At 47.9% G+C, this 16,922-nt stretch overlaps 1 protein-coding gene across 11 annotated transcripts in view; it reads left to right on the top strand.

The window, feature by feature from the left end:
• The first annotated feature begins 391 nt into the window (after positions 1 to 391).
• The window catches only part of farp2 (FERM, RhoGEF and pleckstrin domain protein 2), a 187,911-nt gene continuing 171,380 nt past the window's right edge, over positions 392 to 16,922 (top strand). For 7 of the 11 annotated variants that reach the window (XR_011344030.1, XM_069896453.1, XM_069896458.1 and 4 more), the window contains exons 1-2: positions 392 to 477; positions 16,690 to 16,918. Coding sequence is in view for 10 of the 11 variants with exons in the window: in XM_069896453.1 (XP_069752554.1) it covers positions 16,715 to 16,918 (204 nt within the window). In the remaining variant the exon portion in view is untranslated. Of the gene's footprint in view, positions 511 to 577; positions 599 to 9,923; positions 10,003 to 10,030; positions 10,150 to 16,689; positions 16,919 to 16,922 lie in introns of those variants that run through there. The other 4 variants (XM_069896454.1, XM_069896455.1, XM_069896457.1 and 1 more) reach the window with 4 other exon arrangements.

Below are 16,922 nucleotides of genomic sequence, written 5' to 3' on the forward strand. Positions count from 1 at the left end.
GGATGTCCCTAATCCTGTTGCCAGGATGCCCCTACTCTGGTTGCCAAGGTGTTCCTAATCTGGTTGCCAAAATCCCCTAATCCAGTTGATAAAATCCTCTAATCCTGTTGCCAGGGTTCCCCTAATCTGGTTGCCATGGTGTTCCTAATCTGGTTGGTAAAATGCCCAAATCCGATTACCAAAATTCCCCTCATCGGTCCAACAAGGCCCTCACATCAATCACAATTTCACTTTCACCCAATCAACTGCAGGGTCCTGGCCCACCGACCAATACGATACTTCCCTGAAAGTCCGACCAATAAAACAGGTGACCGCACATTGGGCTGCAGCCAATAGAGTGCGGCGGCGGCGGAGGCGGAGGCGGACTGCGTTCTCATTGGGCGCTGGGGCCGCGGTGCTCCGTCAATGAGCGAGCGGCGCAGCTGGAGAGGAAGATGGCGGCGGGGCGAGGGGAGTGGAGCCCTGGTGAAGTGTGAGGTGAGCTGGAGCGTGGCGGCGACGGCGGACCGGGTGAGGTTCAGGTTGAGAGCGGCTCGTAGGTGACGGCGGTTTTCCAATGAGCTTGTAGCACTTGGTCGCGTGGGTGCGGTTCCAACTGGTGAGTGGGCGCAGGGGAAGGACAGGACCAGCTCGTCTAATTCTCTCCCGTGTAGAATAACCGAGTTAAGGGCTTCTATTACCTGTCATTTCTGACCAGAAATGTAAACACCAGAGATGCTCTCCATTGATCGCTGGTGTCAACATTTATTGGCTACCACTAGATTCCAGATTTATTTAAATGAGAATTTTAAAAAAGTGATTTGGAAAGGCGTTTGATCTAGTTTAAATATTTTTTTGGGGTGGAGTTATTTCACGTTTGTTAAATGTGCTATCTTGTTGATATACAATTCGCAGTGTTTGAATGGACTGTTGGCTCAAAATATTGCTCTCGTCCTCATTTTATTTTGTATCTCGTTGCCGACCATTTTGGCCGTGAGAGAAATACTCCACCTCTGTAAAATTCTGCAGTTTGCATGTTTTAAAGAAAAAATCTGGAACTGTTGTCATGGATGTGAACAAATGTGCTGTGGTATAGCTTTCTGACGAGAATGGGTGAAGGTCAAAACTGGTTTGAAGGTGTGTGCCTTTCTTGAAGTGTGAGTTGGCCTATTATGTACGGTAATGGGAGATGTACGCCTGCCTTTGTTGTCATCACAACAGAATATTTCTGTTTAAGAATCGGATCCTCAACAGAAGCTTATTGTGAAATCTTTCCTGAAAAGATTGCATGGTTTAATTAAGCTGAAAAGCTGGCATGAATGGTGATTTTTTTTTCCCCCCAATGAAGGTGGAGTTGCATTACTAGTTTTGCATATTGCCTATGTTACTCCAAGTCATTGTTGCTTTTTAATTTGTGTTTCTAACATCAGAAGGCACAGTGGTGCCCCTAATGGAACTGTTGCCTCAGCTCCAGTGACCTGGATTAAATCTGACCTCTGGTGTTGTCTCTAGAGTGTGTAAATTGACCTTGTGATTATTCTGATTTCTTCAATCATCTGAAAAACATGTGGGTTGGTAGGTTAATTGGCCCCTTTAAATTGCTCCTGGCTCATGGTAGAATCAAGGGAAAATAAAATGGGGTGATGTAAATTGATGGTGTTGTGGATTCACTCAATCTTTTTCTGTGATTTATCTGATTCTACAGTGCTGGCAGTCACAATGTTGAAGCAAAACTGGTTTTAAGACCAGAAAACCAGATGTATCAAGAGAGTCGGGGGAAGGAAATCAATGCTTGATATCTGCTATAAAGATGCTGAATGTATCCAGTAGGACAGGCATCATCTGTTAGGGTGAAACATGTATTAATGTTTCAAGTTGACCTTTCATCAGAACTCCAATGAAAGAAAAGTCAAACAATATTAAAACTTTTGAGTATCTGGAATATATTAAGCATTTTAAGTATAGTATATGCTTCAGAGGTGGGATTATGGAGAATTTGTGGTTAAAGCATTTTGTTGCAAATGAGGTGGGAAAGAGTAACAATAGTCAAGGTGTGCATTAGTAATATTTAAAAAAAATTAGTTTATTCTGGCCAGGTCATTGCAGCATTAGCATTGACCCAAAACTCAAACCTTGGTCTGAGTGAAGTTAGGCAAATCAGTGCGGGCTCGTAAGGCTGAATTGGCTTGTTACAGTGCTGTATAATTTACAAGCAGGATAATTTAATGTTGATATTTAATTTATGTTGTCACTTATTGTTGGATTGGCAATTGGTCTCCTCCTATCTCTCCCCCCTCCTCCTGGATCCCACACGGCTTTTCCAACCTCATTACCTCTGGTCACCACTTTCACCACCATCCCCCCCCTACCCACCCCACAATCCCCAACAGCTGCCAACCTCATTGCCTCCCATACCTGCACTGCTTGTTTCTACCCTCTACCCAAGATGCACAAACCCAACCATCCAGGTAGACTGAACTAGTTTCATCTTACCATGACAATCTTTTCTCACCTGGTCCAATCCCTCTCTATCTACATCTGCAACACCTCACATGCCCTCCATCTCTTCAGATTCCACAAACTGGACTGCCTCATTTTCATGATGGACATCCAATCCTTTTCCCATACAGAAGGTCTCAAAGTACTTTGCTTCTTTCTGGACCAGAGACCTAACCAGTCACCCTCTACCACCACTCTCCTCCACCTGGCAGAACTTTCCTCACTTTAAACAACTTCTTCAACTTGTTTCATTTCCTCCAAATCAAAGGAGTAGCCATGGCTTCCTATATGGGTTCCAGCTGTGCTTGCCTGTTTGTGGGCTTTGTGGAGCAATCCATGCTGCAAGCCCAAACAGGCAAGACCCCTCAACTCTTTCTCTGGTATATCGATGACTTCATCGGGAGTGCCTCATGCACCTGCAATGAACTTGTCAACTTCGGCCAACTCCCACCCTGATCTCAAACTCACCTGGTCACTCTCCCCTTCCTGAATCTCTCTGTCTCCATCTCAGGAGACAAACTTTCCACTGACATACATTCTTTTTTCTTTTCTTCTTTGGCTTGGCTTCGCGGACGAAGATTTATGGAGGGGGTAAAAAGTCCACGTCAGCTGCAGGCTCGTTTGTGGCTGACAAGTCCGATGCGGGACAGGCAGACATGATTGCAGCGGTTGCAAGGGAAAATTGGTTGGTTGGGGTTGGGGTTGGGTGTTGGGTTTTTCCTCCTTTGCCTTTTGTCAGTGAGGTGGGCTCTGCGGTCTTCTTCAAAGGAGGTTGCTGCCCGCCAAACTGTGAGGCGCCAAGATGCACGGTTTGAGGCGTTATCAGCCCACTGGCGGTGGTCAATGTGGCAGGCACCAAGAGATTTCTTTAGGCAGTCCTTGTACCTTTTCTTTGGTGCACCTCTGTCACGGTGGCCAGTGGAGAGCTCGCCATATAACACGATCTTGGGAAGGCGATGGTCCTCCATTCTGGAGACGTGACCCAACCAGCGCAGCTGGATCTTCAGCAGCATGGACTCGATGCTGTCGACCTCTGCCATCTCGAGTACTTCGACGTTAGGGGTGTAAGCGCTCCAATGGATGTTGAGGATGGAGCGGAGACAACGCTGGTGGAAGCGTTCTAGGAGCCGTAGGTGGTGCCGGTAGAGGACCCATGATTCGGAGCCGAACAGGAGTGTGGGTATGACAACGGCTCTGTATACGCTTATCTTTGTGAGGTTTTTCAGTTGGTTGTTTTTCCAGACTCTTTTGTGTAGTCTTCCAAAGGCGCTATTTGCCTTGGCGAGTCTGTTGTCTATCTCATTGTCGATCCTTGCATCTGATGAAATGGTGCAGCCGAGATAGGTAAACTGGTTGACCGTTTTGAGTTTTGTGTGCCCGATGGAGATGTGGGGGGGCTGGTAGTCATGGTGGGGAGCTGGCTGATGGAGGACCTCAGTTTTCTTCAGGCTGACTTCCAGGCCAAACATTTTGGCAGTTTCCGCAAAGCAGGACGTCAAGCGCTGAAGAGCTGGCTCTGAATGGGCAACTAAAGCGGCATCATCTGCAAAGAGTAGTTCACGGACAAGTTTCTCTTGTGTCTTGGTGTGAGCTTGCAGGCGCCTCAGATTGAAGAGACTGCCATCCGTGCGGGACCGGATGTAAACAGCGTCTTCATTGTTGGGGTCTTTCATGGCTTGGTTCAGCATCATGCTGAAGAAGATTGAAAAGAGGGTTGGTGCGAGAACACAGCCTTGCTTCACGCCATTGTTAATGGAGAAGGGTTCAGAGAGCTCATTGCTGTATCTGACCCGACCTTGTTGGTTTTCGTGCAGTTGGATAATCATGTTGAGGAACTTTGGGGGACATCCGATGCGCTCTAGTATTTGTCAAAGCCCTTTCCTGCTCACGGTGTCGAAGGCTTTGGTGAGGTCAACAAAGGTGATGTAGAGTTCTTTGTTTTGTTCTCTGCACTTTTCTTGGAGCTGTCTGAGGGCAAAGACCATGTCAGTGGTTCCTCTGTTTGCGCGAAAGCCGCACTGTGATTCTGGGAGAATATTCTCGGCGACACTAGGTATTATTCTATTTAGTAGAATCCTAGCGAAGATTTTGCCTGCAATGGAGAGCAACGTGATTCCCCTGTAGTTTGAGCAGTCTGATTTCTCGCCTTTGTTTTTGTACAGGGTGATGATGGTGGCATCACGAAGATCCTGAGGCAGTTTACCTTGGTCCCAACAAAGCTTGAAAAACTCATGCAGTTTGGCATGCAGAGTTTTGCCACCAGCCTTCCAGACTTCTGGGGGGATTCCATCCATACCTGCTGCTTTGCCACTTTTCAGTTGTTCGATTGCCTTATATGTCTCATCCAGGTGGGAACCTCATCCAGCTCTAGCCTTAGGGGCTGTTGAGGGAGCTGGAGCAGGGCGGAATCTTGGACTGAGCGGTTGGCACTGAAAAGAGATTGGAAGTGTTCTGACCATCGGTTGAGGATGGAGATCTTGTCGCTGAGGATGACTTTGGCGTCTGAGCTGCGCAGCGGGCTTTGGACTTGGGGTGAGGGGCCGTACACAGCCTTTAGAGCCTCGTAGAAACCCCTGAAGTCGCCAATGTCCGCGCTGAGCTGTGTTCGTTTGGCGAGGCTAGTCCACCACTCATTTTGGATCTCCCGGAGTTTGCGCTGAAGATGGCTGCATGCGCGACGGAAGGCTTGTTTCTTCTCTGGACAGGACGGCTTTGTAAGGTGAGCCTGGTGGGCAGCTCGCTTCTTTGCAGCAGCTCCTGGATTTCCTGGCTGTTTTCGTCAAACCAGTCCTTGTTTTTCCTGGAGGAGAAGCCCAGTACCTCTTCAGTGGATTGCAGTATGGTAGTCTTCAACTGATCCCAGAGGGTTTCAGGGGACGGGTCCGTGAGGCGGGTTGCAACGTCGAGCTTTGCTTTGAGGTTTGCCTGGAAGTTTCCTCTCGCTTCGTCTGACTGCAGGTTTCCAACATTGAACCTCTTTCTGGGGGCTTTATTGTTCCTGGGCTTTGGCTTGAAGTGAAGGTTGAGCTTGCAGCGAACCAGCCGGTGGTCAGTGTGGCATTCCGCGCTAGGCATGACCCTGGTGTGGAGCACATCTTGTTTGTCACTTTCTCGCACCAGGATGTAGTCCAGGAGGTGCCAGTGTTTGGATCGGGGATGCATCCAGGTGGTCTTAAGGCTGTCCCTCTGCTGAAAAAGGGTGTTTGTAATGGACAAGTCGCTGTTTTGCGCAGAGCTCCAACAGGAGGCGCCCATTGTCGTTGCACTTGCCGACGCCATGCTTGCCCAGGATTCCTGGCCAGGTTTCTGAGTCTTTGCCGACACGAGCGTTGAAGTCGCCCAGGATGACAACCTTGTCGGCTGTAGGGGTATGTTGGATGAGGTTGCGCAGGTCGGTGTAGAACTTGTTCTTTTCTGCTGGTTCCGCCTGGAGGGTTGGAGCATAGACACTGATGAGGGTGATGTGACGCTTGTTTTGAAGTGGGAGTCGCATGGACATGATTCGGTCCGAGAGGCCTGTCGGAAGGTTTTCGAGTTTGGAGGCAATGAAGCTCTTGACCATGAAGCCTACACCAGATAGGCGTCGTTCATCCGAAGGCTTGCCAGACCAGTAGAGTGTGTAGCCCGCGCCGCGTTCTTGGAGGCTGCCTACATCTGCCAGGCGGACTTCACTGAGAGCGGCTATGTCGATGTCAAGTCTGAGGAGTTCATGTGCAATGAGGGCAGACCGACGTTCAGGTCGGTGGCTGTCAGCCTTGTCTAGCATGGTTCTGATGTTCTAGCATGCTAGCTTGAGTTTGTGAGCGTCTTTGAGGGGGAGGACGTGGAGGGGGAGGACGTTGGGGGGGGAGGACGTTGGGGGGGAGGACGTGGGGGGGGGGAGGACGTGGGGGGGGGGGAGGGGGGGGAGGCGTGGGGGGGGGAGGACGTGGGGGGGGGGAGGACGTGGGGGGGGGGGAGGACGTGGGGGGGGGAGGACGTGGGGGGGGAGGACGTGGGGGGGGGGAGGACATGGGGGGGGGGGAGGACGTGGGGGGGGGGAGGACGTGGGGGGGGGGAGGACGTGGGGGGGGGAGGACGTGGGGGGGGGAGGACGTGGGGGGGGGAGGACGTGGGGGGGGGGAGGACGTGGGGGGGGGGAGGACGTGGGGGGGGGGAGGACGTGGGGGGGGGAGGACGTGGGGGGGGGAGGACGTGGGGGGGGGAGGACGTGGGGGGGGGGAGGACGTGGGGGGGGGGAGGACGTGGGGGGGGGAGGACGTGGGGGGGGGGAGGACGTGGGGGGGGGGAGGACGTGGGGGGGGGGGAGGACGTGGGGGGGGGGGAGGACGTGGGGGGGGGGAGGACGTGGGGGGGGGGGAGGACGTGGGGGGGGGGGGAGGACGTGGGGGGGGGGAGGACGTGGGGGGGGGGAGGACGTGGGGGGGGGAGGACGTGGGGGGGGGAGGACGTGGGGGGGGGGGAGGACGTGGGGGGGGGGGGGACGTGGGGGGGGGGGGACGTGGGGGGGGGGAGGACGTGGACCTGTCCTCGGGCCTGCGCAAAGGAGCTTTTAGGTGGAGTGCAGTGCGCGCAGTACTGGCCCCACCCTTTACTCCCATGGTTCGTGTGCCGTGGCCAAGCAAGCTGGGACGTGGCAGCGAGGTCCTTGGGTCGTAGGTTTTATATCGGAGTGGCCTTCTCCTATGCAGGTTTCTTACCCGGGCTGGAGGGGCAGGCGAAGGCCCCGATCCGGGCAGAGAGTGGGAGGCGGCGGCCCCAAATCCAGGCACAGGGTGAAACTGCGGCGGCCTCGGCCCCGGTCCGGGCAGTATGACATACATTACAAACCCACTTAACTCTCACAACTACCTGGAGTACACTTCCTCACACCCTGTCCCTTGCAAGGATTCCAACCCCTTCTCTCAATTTCTCTGTCTCTGCCACATCTGTTTCCAAGATGAGGTCTTCCAATCCAGATCTTCCAAAATGTCTGCCTTCTTCCATAAATATGGCTTCCCCTCCACCACCACCACCTGCATCTCCTCCATTTCTCACACATCTTCCTGGCCCCCTCTGACCCTAGATGCAGCAAACATAGAAAAATTCCCTTTATCCTCACCTACCACCCCATCAGCCTCTGCATCCAACACATTATGGTCCAGAATTTCAAGCACTTACAACAGGATCCCACTACCAAACAAATCTTCCCTTCTCTGCTTTCTATACGGACTGCTCCCTTCATGTGTAGTCACCCCTCCCCACCAATTGCCACCCCTCCCCACCAATTGCCACCCCTCCCCACCAATTGCCACCCCCCCCCCCACCCCCCACCACCACTTCTGCACCTTCCCCTGTGGCCACAGGAGGTGCCACACTTGCACCCACATCTCCTCTCTCACAATGATCCAGGGCCCCAAACAGGCCTTTCAAGTGAAACCACACTTGTGTATCTGCAGAACTGATTTACTGCATGCAGTGCTTCCTTTGTGGCCTTCTCTATATTGGAGATCACTTCGCTGAGCACCTTCACTCTGTCCATACCAGAAGCAGAGACCTCCCAGTAGCCAACCATTTCAGTTTTGTGTCACACTCCGGCACTCACAGATGTCTGTCTGTGGCCTTGTGTGCTGTCCCACCAAGACCACCCAGAAATTGGATGAACAACTCCTGATTTTTCCATCTGGGCACTCTCCAGAGCCTGTTCAGAACAATGGTGCTATTTTTTTGGGAAAGAAAACATTGCATTTTCTGGTGTCATTGAAATTTCCAGCATTTGTAGACTTTGTTTTTGTACTGAAAGATTTTCAGCACAGGTAATTGTCAATTACCCAGATTTTATATTTCTTGAACTCTTTTGAAAGGATAGAACTTAATTTTTTCTCAAACTTGCCTTAATTCCATCAGATGCAATCTATTGTCCAGGGTAGAAACTTGGCTGGGCAACAGGGTATGAGATGAAACTGAGCTGAAACTGACTAGTGGGATCCTATAAGCAGTTGTGTTTGGGGCTGTAATTCACTCCATCTTTCTATCTCATTTATCTATGTATCCAAGACTGTCAATGACCTAAAGATGGGTCATATTGTAGGCAGTGTTGATGAAGCTTTAAGTGGGGTGGAAAAAAAACCAAATTTTGTGTGTAAATTTATGACAAAATCAGCCTGACTTTAAGCCTTAAAATAGAATTGAGTACCTTGTAATTGAAGGGGAAAAAAAAACTAGACTTAGTGGTTCAAGGAGAATTGTGGATGAATGTGCTTCTTTGCTCTTGTATTTATGTAATTCCATTCCATTAAAATGTCAAAAGATAGAATATAATCAAAATAGGCGTTGGAATGTTGGCCTTTATGCCCAGTAGACCTAGAAGTTGTACAAAGCCCTGACTGGACCACACGTTGAGTACTTCTGGCACAATGTCAGAGGTGCATATATTGACCTTTTTGAAAGGACTAATGCAGATTTGCTAGAATGAAACATTGATTAGAAGTCTTAAATTTAGATGAGACAAATCAGAATGATCGCTACCAGAATTTAAATTAAGGAAAATAAGTTGGTATCCAAATTAGTACAAATTGAAACTGAAATACAAAGAATTCACAGATCTGAACACAAATCACAAGGAAAATAATCCTCGTTGATTTGAGGGTGGGGGGAGGGGAAGGAAGTATAAATTATAGTTAACAGAAATTGGTGTCACTTGTGCACTCAACAATTAAGTTGCAAAATAGGTTGAAATTTCTATAATATTCAGGTGAATTGATAAGATAGGTGGAGATTATTTTTGTTGTCTGGAGTATCCAGACAGAATGAGAGAATGAAAATTGGAACTAGAGTTATTGTGAATGCCAAAAAAAAATCTGGAAATGCTTTCACCTTTATTTCAAAACTTTATTGTGAAATTGCAGCACTTGGTTCGAGAGTCCCCAGTTGGGGTTAATTTAGCTGTTTTATAGCTAGTTCGGTCTATGGAGAGAGAGAAAAGCTGAATTAATGTTAAGGATAGATAGTCCTCCAACAAGACATTTCTAATACCAAGAAAACAAATTAACTAAAATTGTTTAATTTAGTATTGACTGCCAAAGGCTTCAACATAATTAGATAGAAGATGAACGAGTGTTCCTAAAGCTTCCATTACACATCATTGAAATAGGCCATAAATTGGTAAGTTGGGAGAGAATGGAATGGAGAATTAAAGTGGAGACCCAAGAAACTTCAGATACTGGAATTTGGAGCAAAAGCCTGTCTAGGAGGAACTCAGCAGGTCAAGTACCATCATTGGGAGAATAAGCTGAGGTCTTGAGGAAAGTTCCAACGCAAAAAGTTGACAATTATTTTTTTCCCACTGATGCTGCTCAAACCGTAGTGTTTCTTTTTCCTGTATATTGTTTTTATTGGAGAATTAAAGTATCAGGCAACTTAAAGCTTAAATTCAGCCTCATAGACTAAATGATTATGTTTTGCAGAGGTGTCAGCCAGTCTGTGTGTGGTGTAGTAGAGTCCACATTCTGGGCACTGAATGCTGTACATTAGACCAGAAGATGTGTGAGTGAATTTTTACTTCATCTGACAGGTTCATTTGCAACTGTGGATTGTGGGAAAGGATAAGATAAAGAACAAATATTGCATCTTCTGCGGTTGCATGGGAAAGTGCAGTGAATAATTGATGGATCATCTATACCTATCATCAAGGTATGAGCAAAAATTGGGCAGGTGTCTGAATAAAGAGATAGGACCAGATCTACCGGGACTATTGCCTGAAGAGGGCGCACAAAATCAGTGAACCCGTGCGGACTCGAAAGGCCAACATGGCCTGTTTCTGCTCCGTAAATGGTTATATGGTTATGGAATGAAACTGGGAAGCATTTCTATGGGCAGAGGCCTGGAATGGAACATTAAATGAGCACTTACCTGTGCGAAGTTTGATGATTATTATTCGAGCAATGGGAGTTGGTGAGTCAACATGAGATCCCATCTGCGCATGCGCAGCCATTCCTTTACAGTTGGGAGGGGAGAAGCCACTGAACTTAAATGAGCTAAGCTGAACGAGCCAACCATAGCATGAACCTGTGACTGAACATATTTATCCATAAATAAGAAAAAAGAGGGAAGGGAGAGGTGGGCATGTTGACTCACCAACTTCCATTGCTCGAATAATAATCATCAAACTTCGCACAGGTAAGTGCTCATTTATATGTTCCATTATTTTTCGCAATTTTTGTTGGTTCACCAACGTGAGAGTTTGTAGCCCAGCGGCTTGTCCCCTTCGGGTGGTCCGACAGACCATAATCAGTTCAAAATGGTACCCCTTCCAGGGCCTTATTCAATCTCCTGTGTATAGGATGAAAGCCGTGAAACGCTGCCCCTCTGAATTTAAAGGTTTGTTGTAGAACCTATTAAAGGATCTCCCATTACTCCATCCCGCCTGGTGAAGGATATCCCATATAGGGACCTCAGCCCTATTAGCTGCTGAGATAACCGCCTCTCTAGTTGAATGGGACCCAAACTGAGAAATATCCTCTCCAGCCACTCTTGTGACCTCCTGCAGCCATCTGGCCAACGTCTTGGAGGGAGCTCGCTGATGCTTTTTCTTTTAAAAACAGAGGTTTTTCTCATTTAGTCTAATGTGTTTTGTACATAAAACATATCTTTTTAAACAATCCAACCCACATAATCTTTCTTCATCTCCGTATGCATACAATTCCTACCTGTTCTTGTGTGGGATACTCCCCTTCGCTGCCACTCGATATAATGAGGTCCAATTGTCTCATGCAGCTCACCTTGTGCAGTGGCATAACTGTATCACTGCTTGCTTTTTGAGACCCCAACTTCCACGAAACCAGGTCAGTGCAGCCAGACTTGGACCCCACCTTCAGCGAAGGTAGATCTCTGTCGCCTGATCCCACCCCCAGCGGAGGTAGATCGGCATCGCTGCTATTGTTTTCAGACCCCAACTTCAGTGAAGCTCGGCCAGTGCAGCCAGCCTTGGGCCCCACTTTTAACGAAGTTAGGCCACTGCCACCTGATCCCACCCCTAACGGAGGTAGATCAGTCTTGCTGCTCCTCAGCTGGGACACTGCACCCCAGCAGGCCCGCTGGAATTTTGGGGCTACCGAAGCACTACAGGGGCTTTTCTTGGAGGCCTCCTCCCTAGATACTTGCCACCCTGCCTCTGACCCAGGCCCTCATTGGGATCTGGGAACCTTCCGCTGGTTGTACCAGACCTTTCTCGGTACACCTCTGCCTCGGGATGGCTACATCGGGGCCTCCCCTCATCGGGACCTGGAAACCTCCCACAGGCAGTCCCAGAATTTTTACTGCTCACCTCCTTTTCTGGAGGGCTCCATCATGGGTTTGATTCCATTTATGTGGATCGTTCTGCAATTTCCCTCAGGACTCTGCTCCTGCAGGCCCACTATTTTTGCACTTTTTTGGGGTCACTCTACTATGATTGCCCCACTGATTCAACACTTTTTTGCTTTCGCGCCAAAAAACACTCTGCTCCTCGCAAGTCAACAGATGTAATAGCTGCGCATGTGCTGATGGGATCTCACGTTGGCGATCCAACATACATTGCAAAGAATAATGCTCTACTGCCAGCAGCATTTAATGTTGAGTCAGTAGTAACTTTTAATGGATGTGAAGAAATGGGTTATGGTTTGTATCCCAGTAAGCCATAAATGATGGATAGGCCCAAAGGACTTGCCCTGTTCATATGATCTCCTATACCAGTCAGTAATTTTAGAAGTGCTGTGTAATAGAGCAGGTGCTATTTTTGTGAACATTTAAATAAATTTCCGATTTGAATGCACGTAGCAAATACGAAATTGTACAGAAGGTATAAATCACAAAATGAGATTGCACAACAATCAAAGTTTGCACAATAAGTTACAGAATCTAAAATCCATCAGGGTTCATCTTGATGTGGCCAGAGATGACAAGAAATGCTGCCCACCTTTAAACTCAATAGCAAGGGGTTTGCTACAAGACACCAAATTTCAGAACCAATTTTATTGTTCCAACTGTGATAATCGTGGAAGCAGGCAAGATTTTTAAAAAAAGTAGTAAAACATGAAAATCTGTAGACACCATGGTTAAAGTAAAAACACAAAGCTGGAGAAATAACTTGAAGGTTTCAAGCCCAAAACACCGGTTCTGTAGCTTTTCCTCTCCTACATGAAGGAGACCATTTGACCTGCTGAGCTTCTCCAGCATTTGGTATTTTTACTAATTTAAAAAAAAGATTTTGAATCCCAATAAAATGCAAGATAAATTAGAAGGTTTATAATTATTAAGATGGTTAAAAAGCCACAGAATTGACCTCCTAAATGATGCAACCAGCTTTTACTTAAATGATTTTAAGAGTTCATTGTTAATTTTTGTGAAACAGAAACCATGGAACCTGTAAGCAAGTTAATTGCTGGGGAAAGTGTTTGGGGTTTATGACTTTTCCTTTTTGCAGTCCTGTGAATGCATCTGTGGAGATTTTGGATCCGTTTTATTTGCATTGGCCAAAGTGTTTCGAAAAAGTTCAATTGCCTGGAGCTGATGTTTATTTCTTCAGTTCGTTTGTGGATCGCTGCATTTGAAAATGTTAAGATTGGGGAATATTACTTCCTAAGGAGTGCATTAATTTTTTTAATTGAAAATTTCTGTCTAAAAGATGAACTTCAAAGCTCAATCTGCATTTTTTAGTTTGCAAGATGCTGTAGTGGCCTATCTGACGAAACTATCTTGTGCAAGTAGCAATGAATGACACTGGAGACGGTAGTCAGGAATCAGTCCCTTTATTGTGCTTAACCACAGTTTTTCTAGTTCCCTCTGCATGTTTCACGCTGAGCCTTCTGGGATGCGGTAGTGATGTCACTTTCCAGCCTCAGGTGTCAGGTGCCATAAAAAGCCCGGGCTCTTATTCGCGCGCTTTTCCTAATTGCTGGTTCCTGGCTTGTAGCTTGAGGACTGGGACATCGTTGGAGGCTATGTGCTCTGGTAATGCACTTGCTTTACTGTTGTGGCTGTGCACAATTCTGTTGTATGCGTGGGACTCCTGCTACACCCCCCCCCCCCCCCCCAATACCACCCCTAATTCCTCCATTACTGCAAATTCTGCTCTTGCAATTGTAAGCTTGTCTTTTGGAAGCCTACGAGCCCAAGCATAAACAGGTGGACCACTTGTATCAATATAATGATATACACCATGCCACGGCTTATTATCCTGAAAATGAGTCATCAACGGTCCCGGGAACTCTTTAGGGATCGTCAACAGTCCCGGGAACTCTTTAGGGATCGTCAACAGTCCCGGGAACTCTTTAGGGATCGTCAACAGTCCCGGGAACTCTTTAGGGATCGTCAACAGTCCCGGGAACTCTTTAGGGATCGTCAACAGTCCCGGGAACTCTTTAGGGATCGTCAACAGTCCCGGGAACTCTTTAGGGATCGTCAACAGTCCCGGGAACTCTTTAGGGATCGTCAACAGTCCCGGGAACTCTTTAGGGATCGTCAACAGTCCCGGGAACTCTTTAGGGATCGTCAACAGTCCCGGGAACTCTTTAGGGATCGTCAACAGTCCCGGGAACTCTTTAGGGATCGTCAGCAGTCCCGGGAACTCTTTAGGGATTGTCAGCAGTCCCGGGAACTCTTTAGGGATCGTCAACAGTCCCGGGAACTCTTTAGGGATCGTCAACAGTCCCGGGAACTCTTTAGGGATCGTCAACAGTCCCGGGAACTCTTTAGGGATCGTCAACAGTCCCGGGAACTCTTTAGGGATCGTCAACAGTCCCGGGAACTCTTTAGGGATCGTCAACAGTCCCGGGAACTCTTTAGGGATCGTCAACAGTCCCGGGAACTCTTTAGGGATCGTCAACAGTCCCGGGAACTCTTTAGGGATCGTCAACAGTCCCGGGAACTCTTTAGGGATCGTCAGCAGTCCCGGGAACTCTTTAGGGATCGTCAGCAGTCCCGGGAACTCTTTAGGGATCGTCAGCAGTCCCGGGAACTCTTTAGGGATCGTCAGCAGTCCCGGGAACTCTTTAGGGATCGTCAACAGTCCCGGGAACTCTTTAGGGATCGTCAACAGTCCCGGGAACTCTTTAGGGATCGTCAACAGTCCCGGGAACTCTTTAGGGATCGTCAACAGTCCCGGGAACTCTTTAGGGATCGTCAACAGTCCCGGGAACTCTTTAGGGATCGTCAACAGTCCCGGGAACTCTTTAGGGATCGTCAACAGTCCCGGGAACTCTTTAGGGATCGAGGCATATATGCATTCTTCTAAATCGCCTGAACTCTTCCTGGTTGGAAAGAGCGACACATTCTCTTAAGGGGAAAATTTTGGAATATCCATCAGGAGACCATGCTCTCTCAAAAAATCCACACCTAACAGGGAAAAACCCTGCATTTACAGTAGAATACCACTGAACCCATATGTATCGTGTCCTTCCTCATTCCGAAAGTAGGAATTGTGGTACCATTAACTGCTGAAAGCGGTGGAGTACGTGCACCTTGTGCCAACTCAAATGTGTTGGGGGAACAATACTGAACTCCGCCCCCTTATCTATCAAGTAATCCACCCCCAAAATCACGTCATGTAAAAAAAGTAGACCTTGTTCTGTGCCAACCGCCGAAGCCACTAACGGCGGTTGGCAGATCCGTTTTCCTGATGTGGTGGTGGACTTGGGTAAGTGCAAGGGCTCTTACATCTATAGGCAGAGCGATCCCATCGGCGATAATAAAAACAGTATCCAGAACTTTTGTTTCCTTGATCAAGACGTGGTCGCTGTACTGCTGCACATGTTGGTGGTCTTGGCGTTTCGGGGGGCTCGGACAACTCAGCCACACGGATGGGCTGCACCTGCATTCCGTTAGCCTGTGGAAGGCCAGAAAGTCGGTCGGCCTCTCTTGCTACCAAATGTGGCTCTGCAAAATTCATGTGCGCCACACTTGCCGCCACATGCACTGATAATTTTGATTAAAAACAGTCCCTTGAAAATAAAGCAATCCGTATGGCCTGTGGCTAGTGATACCAGCTCTTGCATTAACTGGGATGGAATACGATCCCCCAGTTCTTGCGTATTCAAAATTCTTATAGCTCGTTCATGACAAGAGCGCTCAAATGTTTCCAGCAAAAAAAATCCGGAATTTAGTGTACTTCTGGTCCACTGGCGGGTTATTGATGAATTAACTCATCCTTGGTGCGGTCGTAGTATCTAATGCACTCACAACGTGCCAATATCTCATGCCCTCAGATGTAACGCTCCGAAGCACAAATTGTGCTTTGGCCAACTGCAGCCAGCTACGTGGCTGATCCAACCAGAATGGAGGCAGGCGAATTGGTACTGCATTAATCACCACTGGTGCTGCAGCCAGCGAGGCTGCGCCAACCTCCACCTTCGAAGTCTTCAGTTGCTCGTCCATGTCAGTCATGTGGGACTCAGTGGAGCTGAGGCCCGTCGGGGTCACCAAAATGTGTAGTGGCCTATCTGACGACACTACCTTACACAAGTGGCAATGAATGACACTGGAGACAGAGTCAGGAATCAGTCCTTTTATTGTGCTTAACCACAGCTTTTCTAGTTCCCTCTGCGCGTTTCACGCTGAAGCTTCTGGGATGCAGTAGTGACATCACTTTCTAGTGTCGGGTGTCATAAAAAGCACGGACTCTTATTCGTGTGCTTTTCCTAATTGCTGGTGCCTGGCTTGTAGCTGGAGGACTGGGACATTGTTGGAGGGTATGTGCTCTGGTAATGCGCTTGCTTAACTGTTGTGGCTGTGCACGATTCTGTTGTATGCGTAGGGCTCCCGCTACAATGCTATTAATTTTGTTGCTAGACATTGAGATTTGAAACCATTTTATGAATTGCTTTACAACAGCTTTCAAGCTGCTACTAGTATGAGAAAGACCTTGTGGACTTTAGCCTCTTTAAGATGAGGGTTATTGAACAGTCATGGCAAAGATCCCAGAGCTTCATAAGCAGCTTTAATCAAAGTATAAATGGAGAAAATGCATACCAGGATTTTTAAAAAAATGATCTTAACCAGTCATTAAGTTTGCCTGCATATTTATACACACTTTTGCTACATTCCTTGAAAATAACGTACTGTAATTTTAGCAGAATTTCTTTTTTAAAAAAAAAGCTTTCAAATATTTTAAAGTCTTGACAATATCAAGTCTGCATAATTAAAGTGAGAAAATAACCTGTTGACAAATGTGTAAATTTGTTCCTTTCTCTATTGTAGACTACATGTTGTCTGCTGGTAGGAGATGGAGGAGATGGAAGGAACATATCGGGTTTTGCAGACTCCTGGAGCTCGCCTAGGAGCACCAACCAGTGCAGCAATTAGTACCCTGGAGCCAGGTCAGAGCCTCTCGAAGGCCTTTAAGTCATCTTCTCTCAAACCCTGTGGCAGAGGGATGCAGTTGACTGTTCAGCTGTTGGATGATGTACAGGAGCAATTTGAAGTAGAGGTGA

Source organism: Narcine bancroftii, chromosome 9 (assembly GCF_036971445.1).
Source record: "Narcine bancroftii isolate sNarBan1 chromosome 9, sNarBan1.hap1, whole genome shotgun sequence".
Classification (NCBI taxonomy): domain Eukaryota; kingdom Metazoa; phylum Chordata; class Chondrichthyes; order Torpediniformes; family Narcinidae; genus Narcine; species Narcine bancroftii.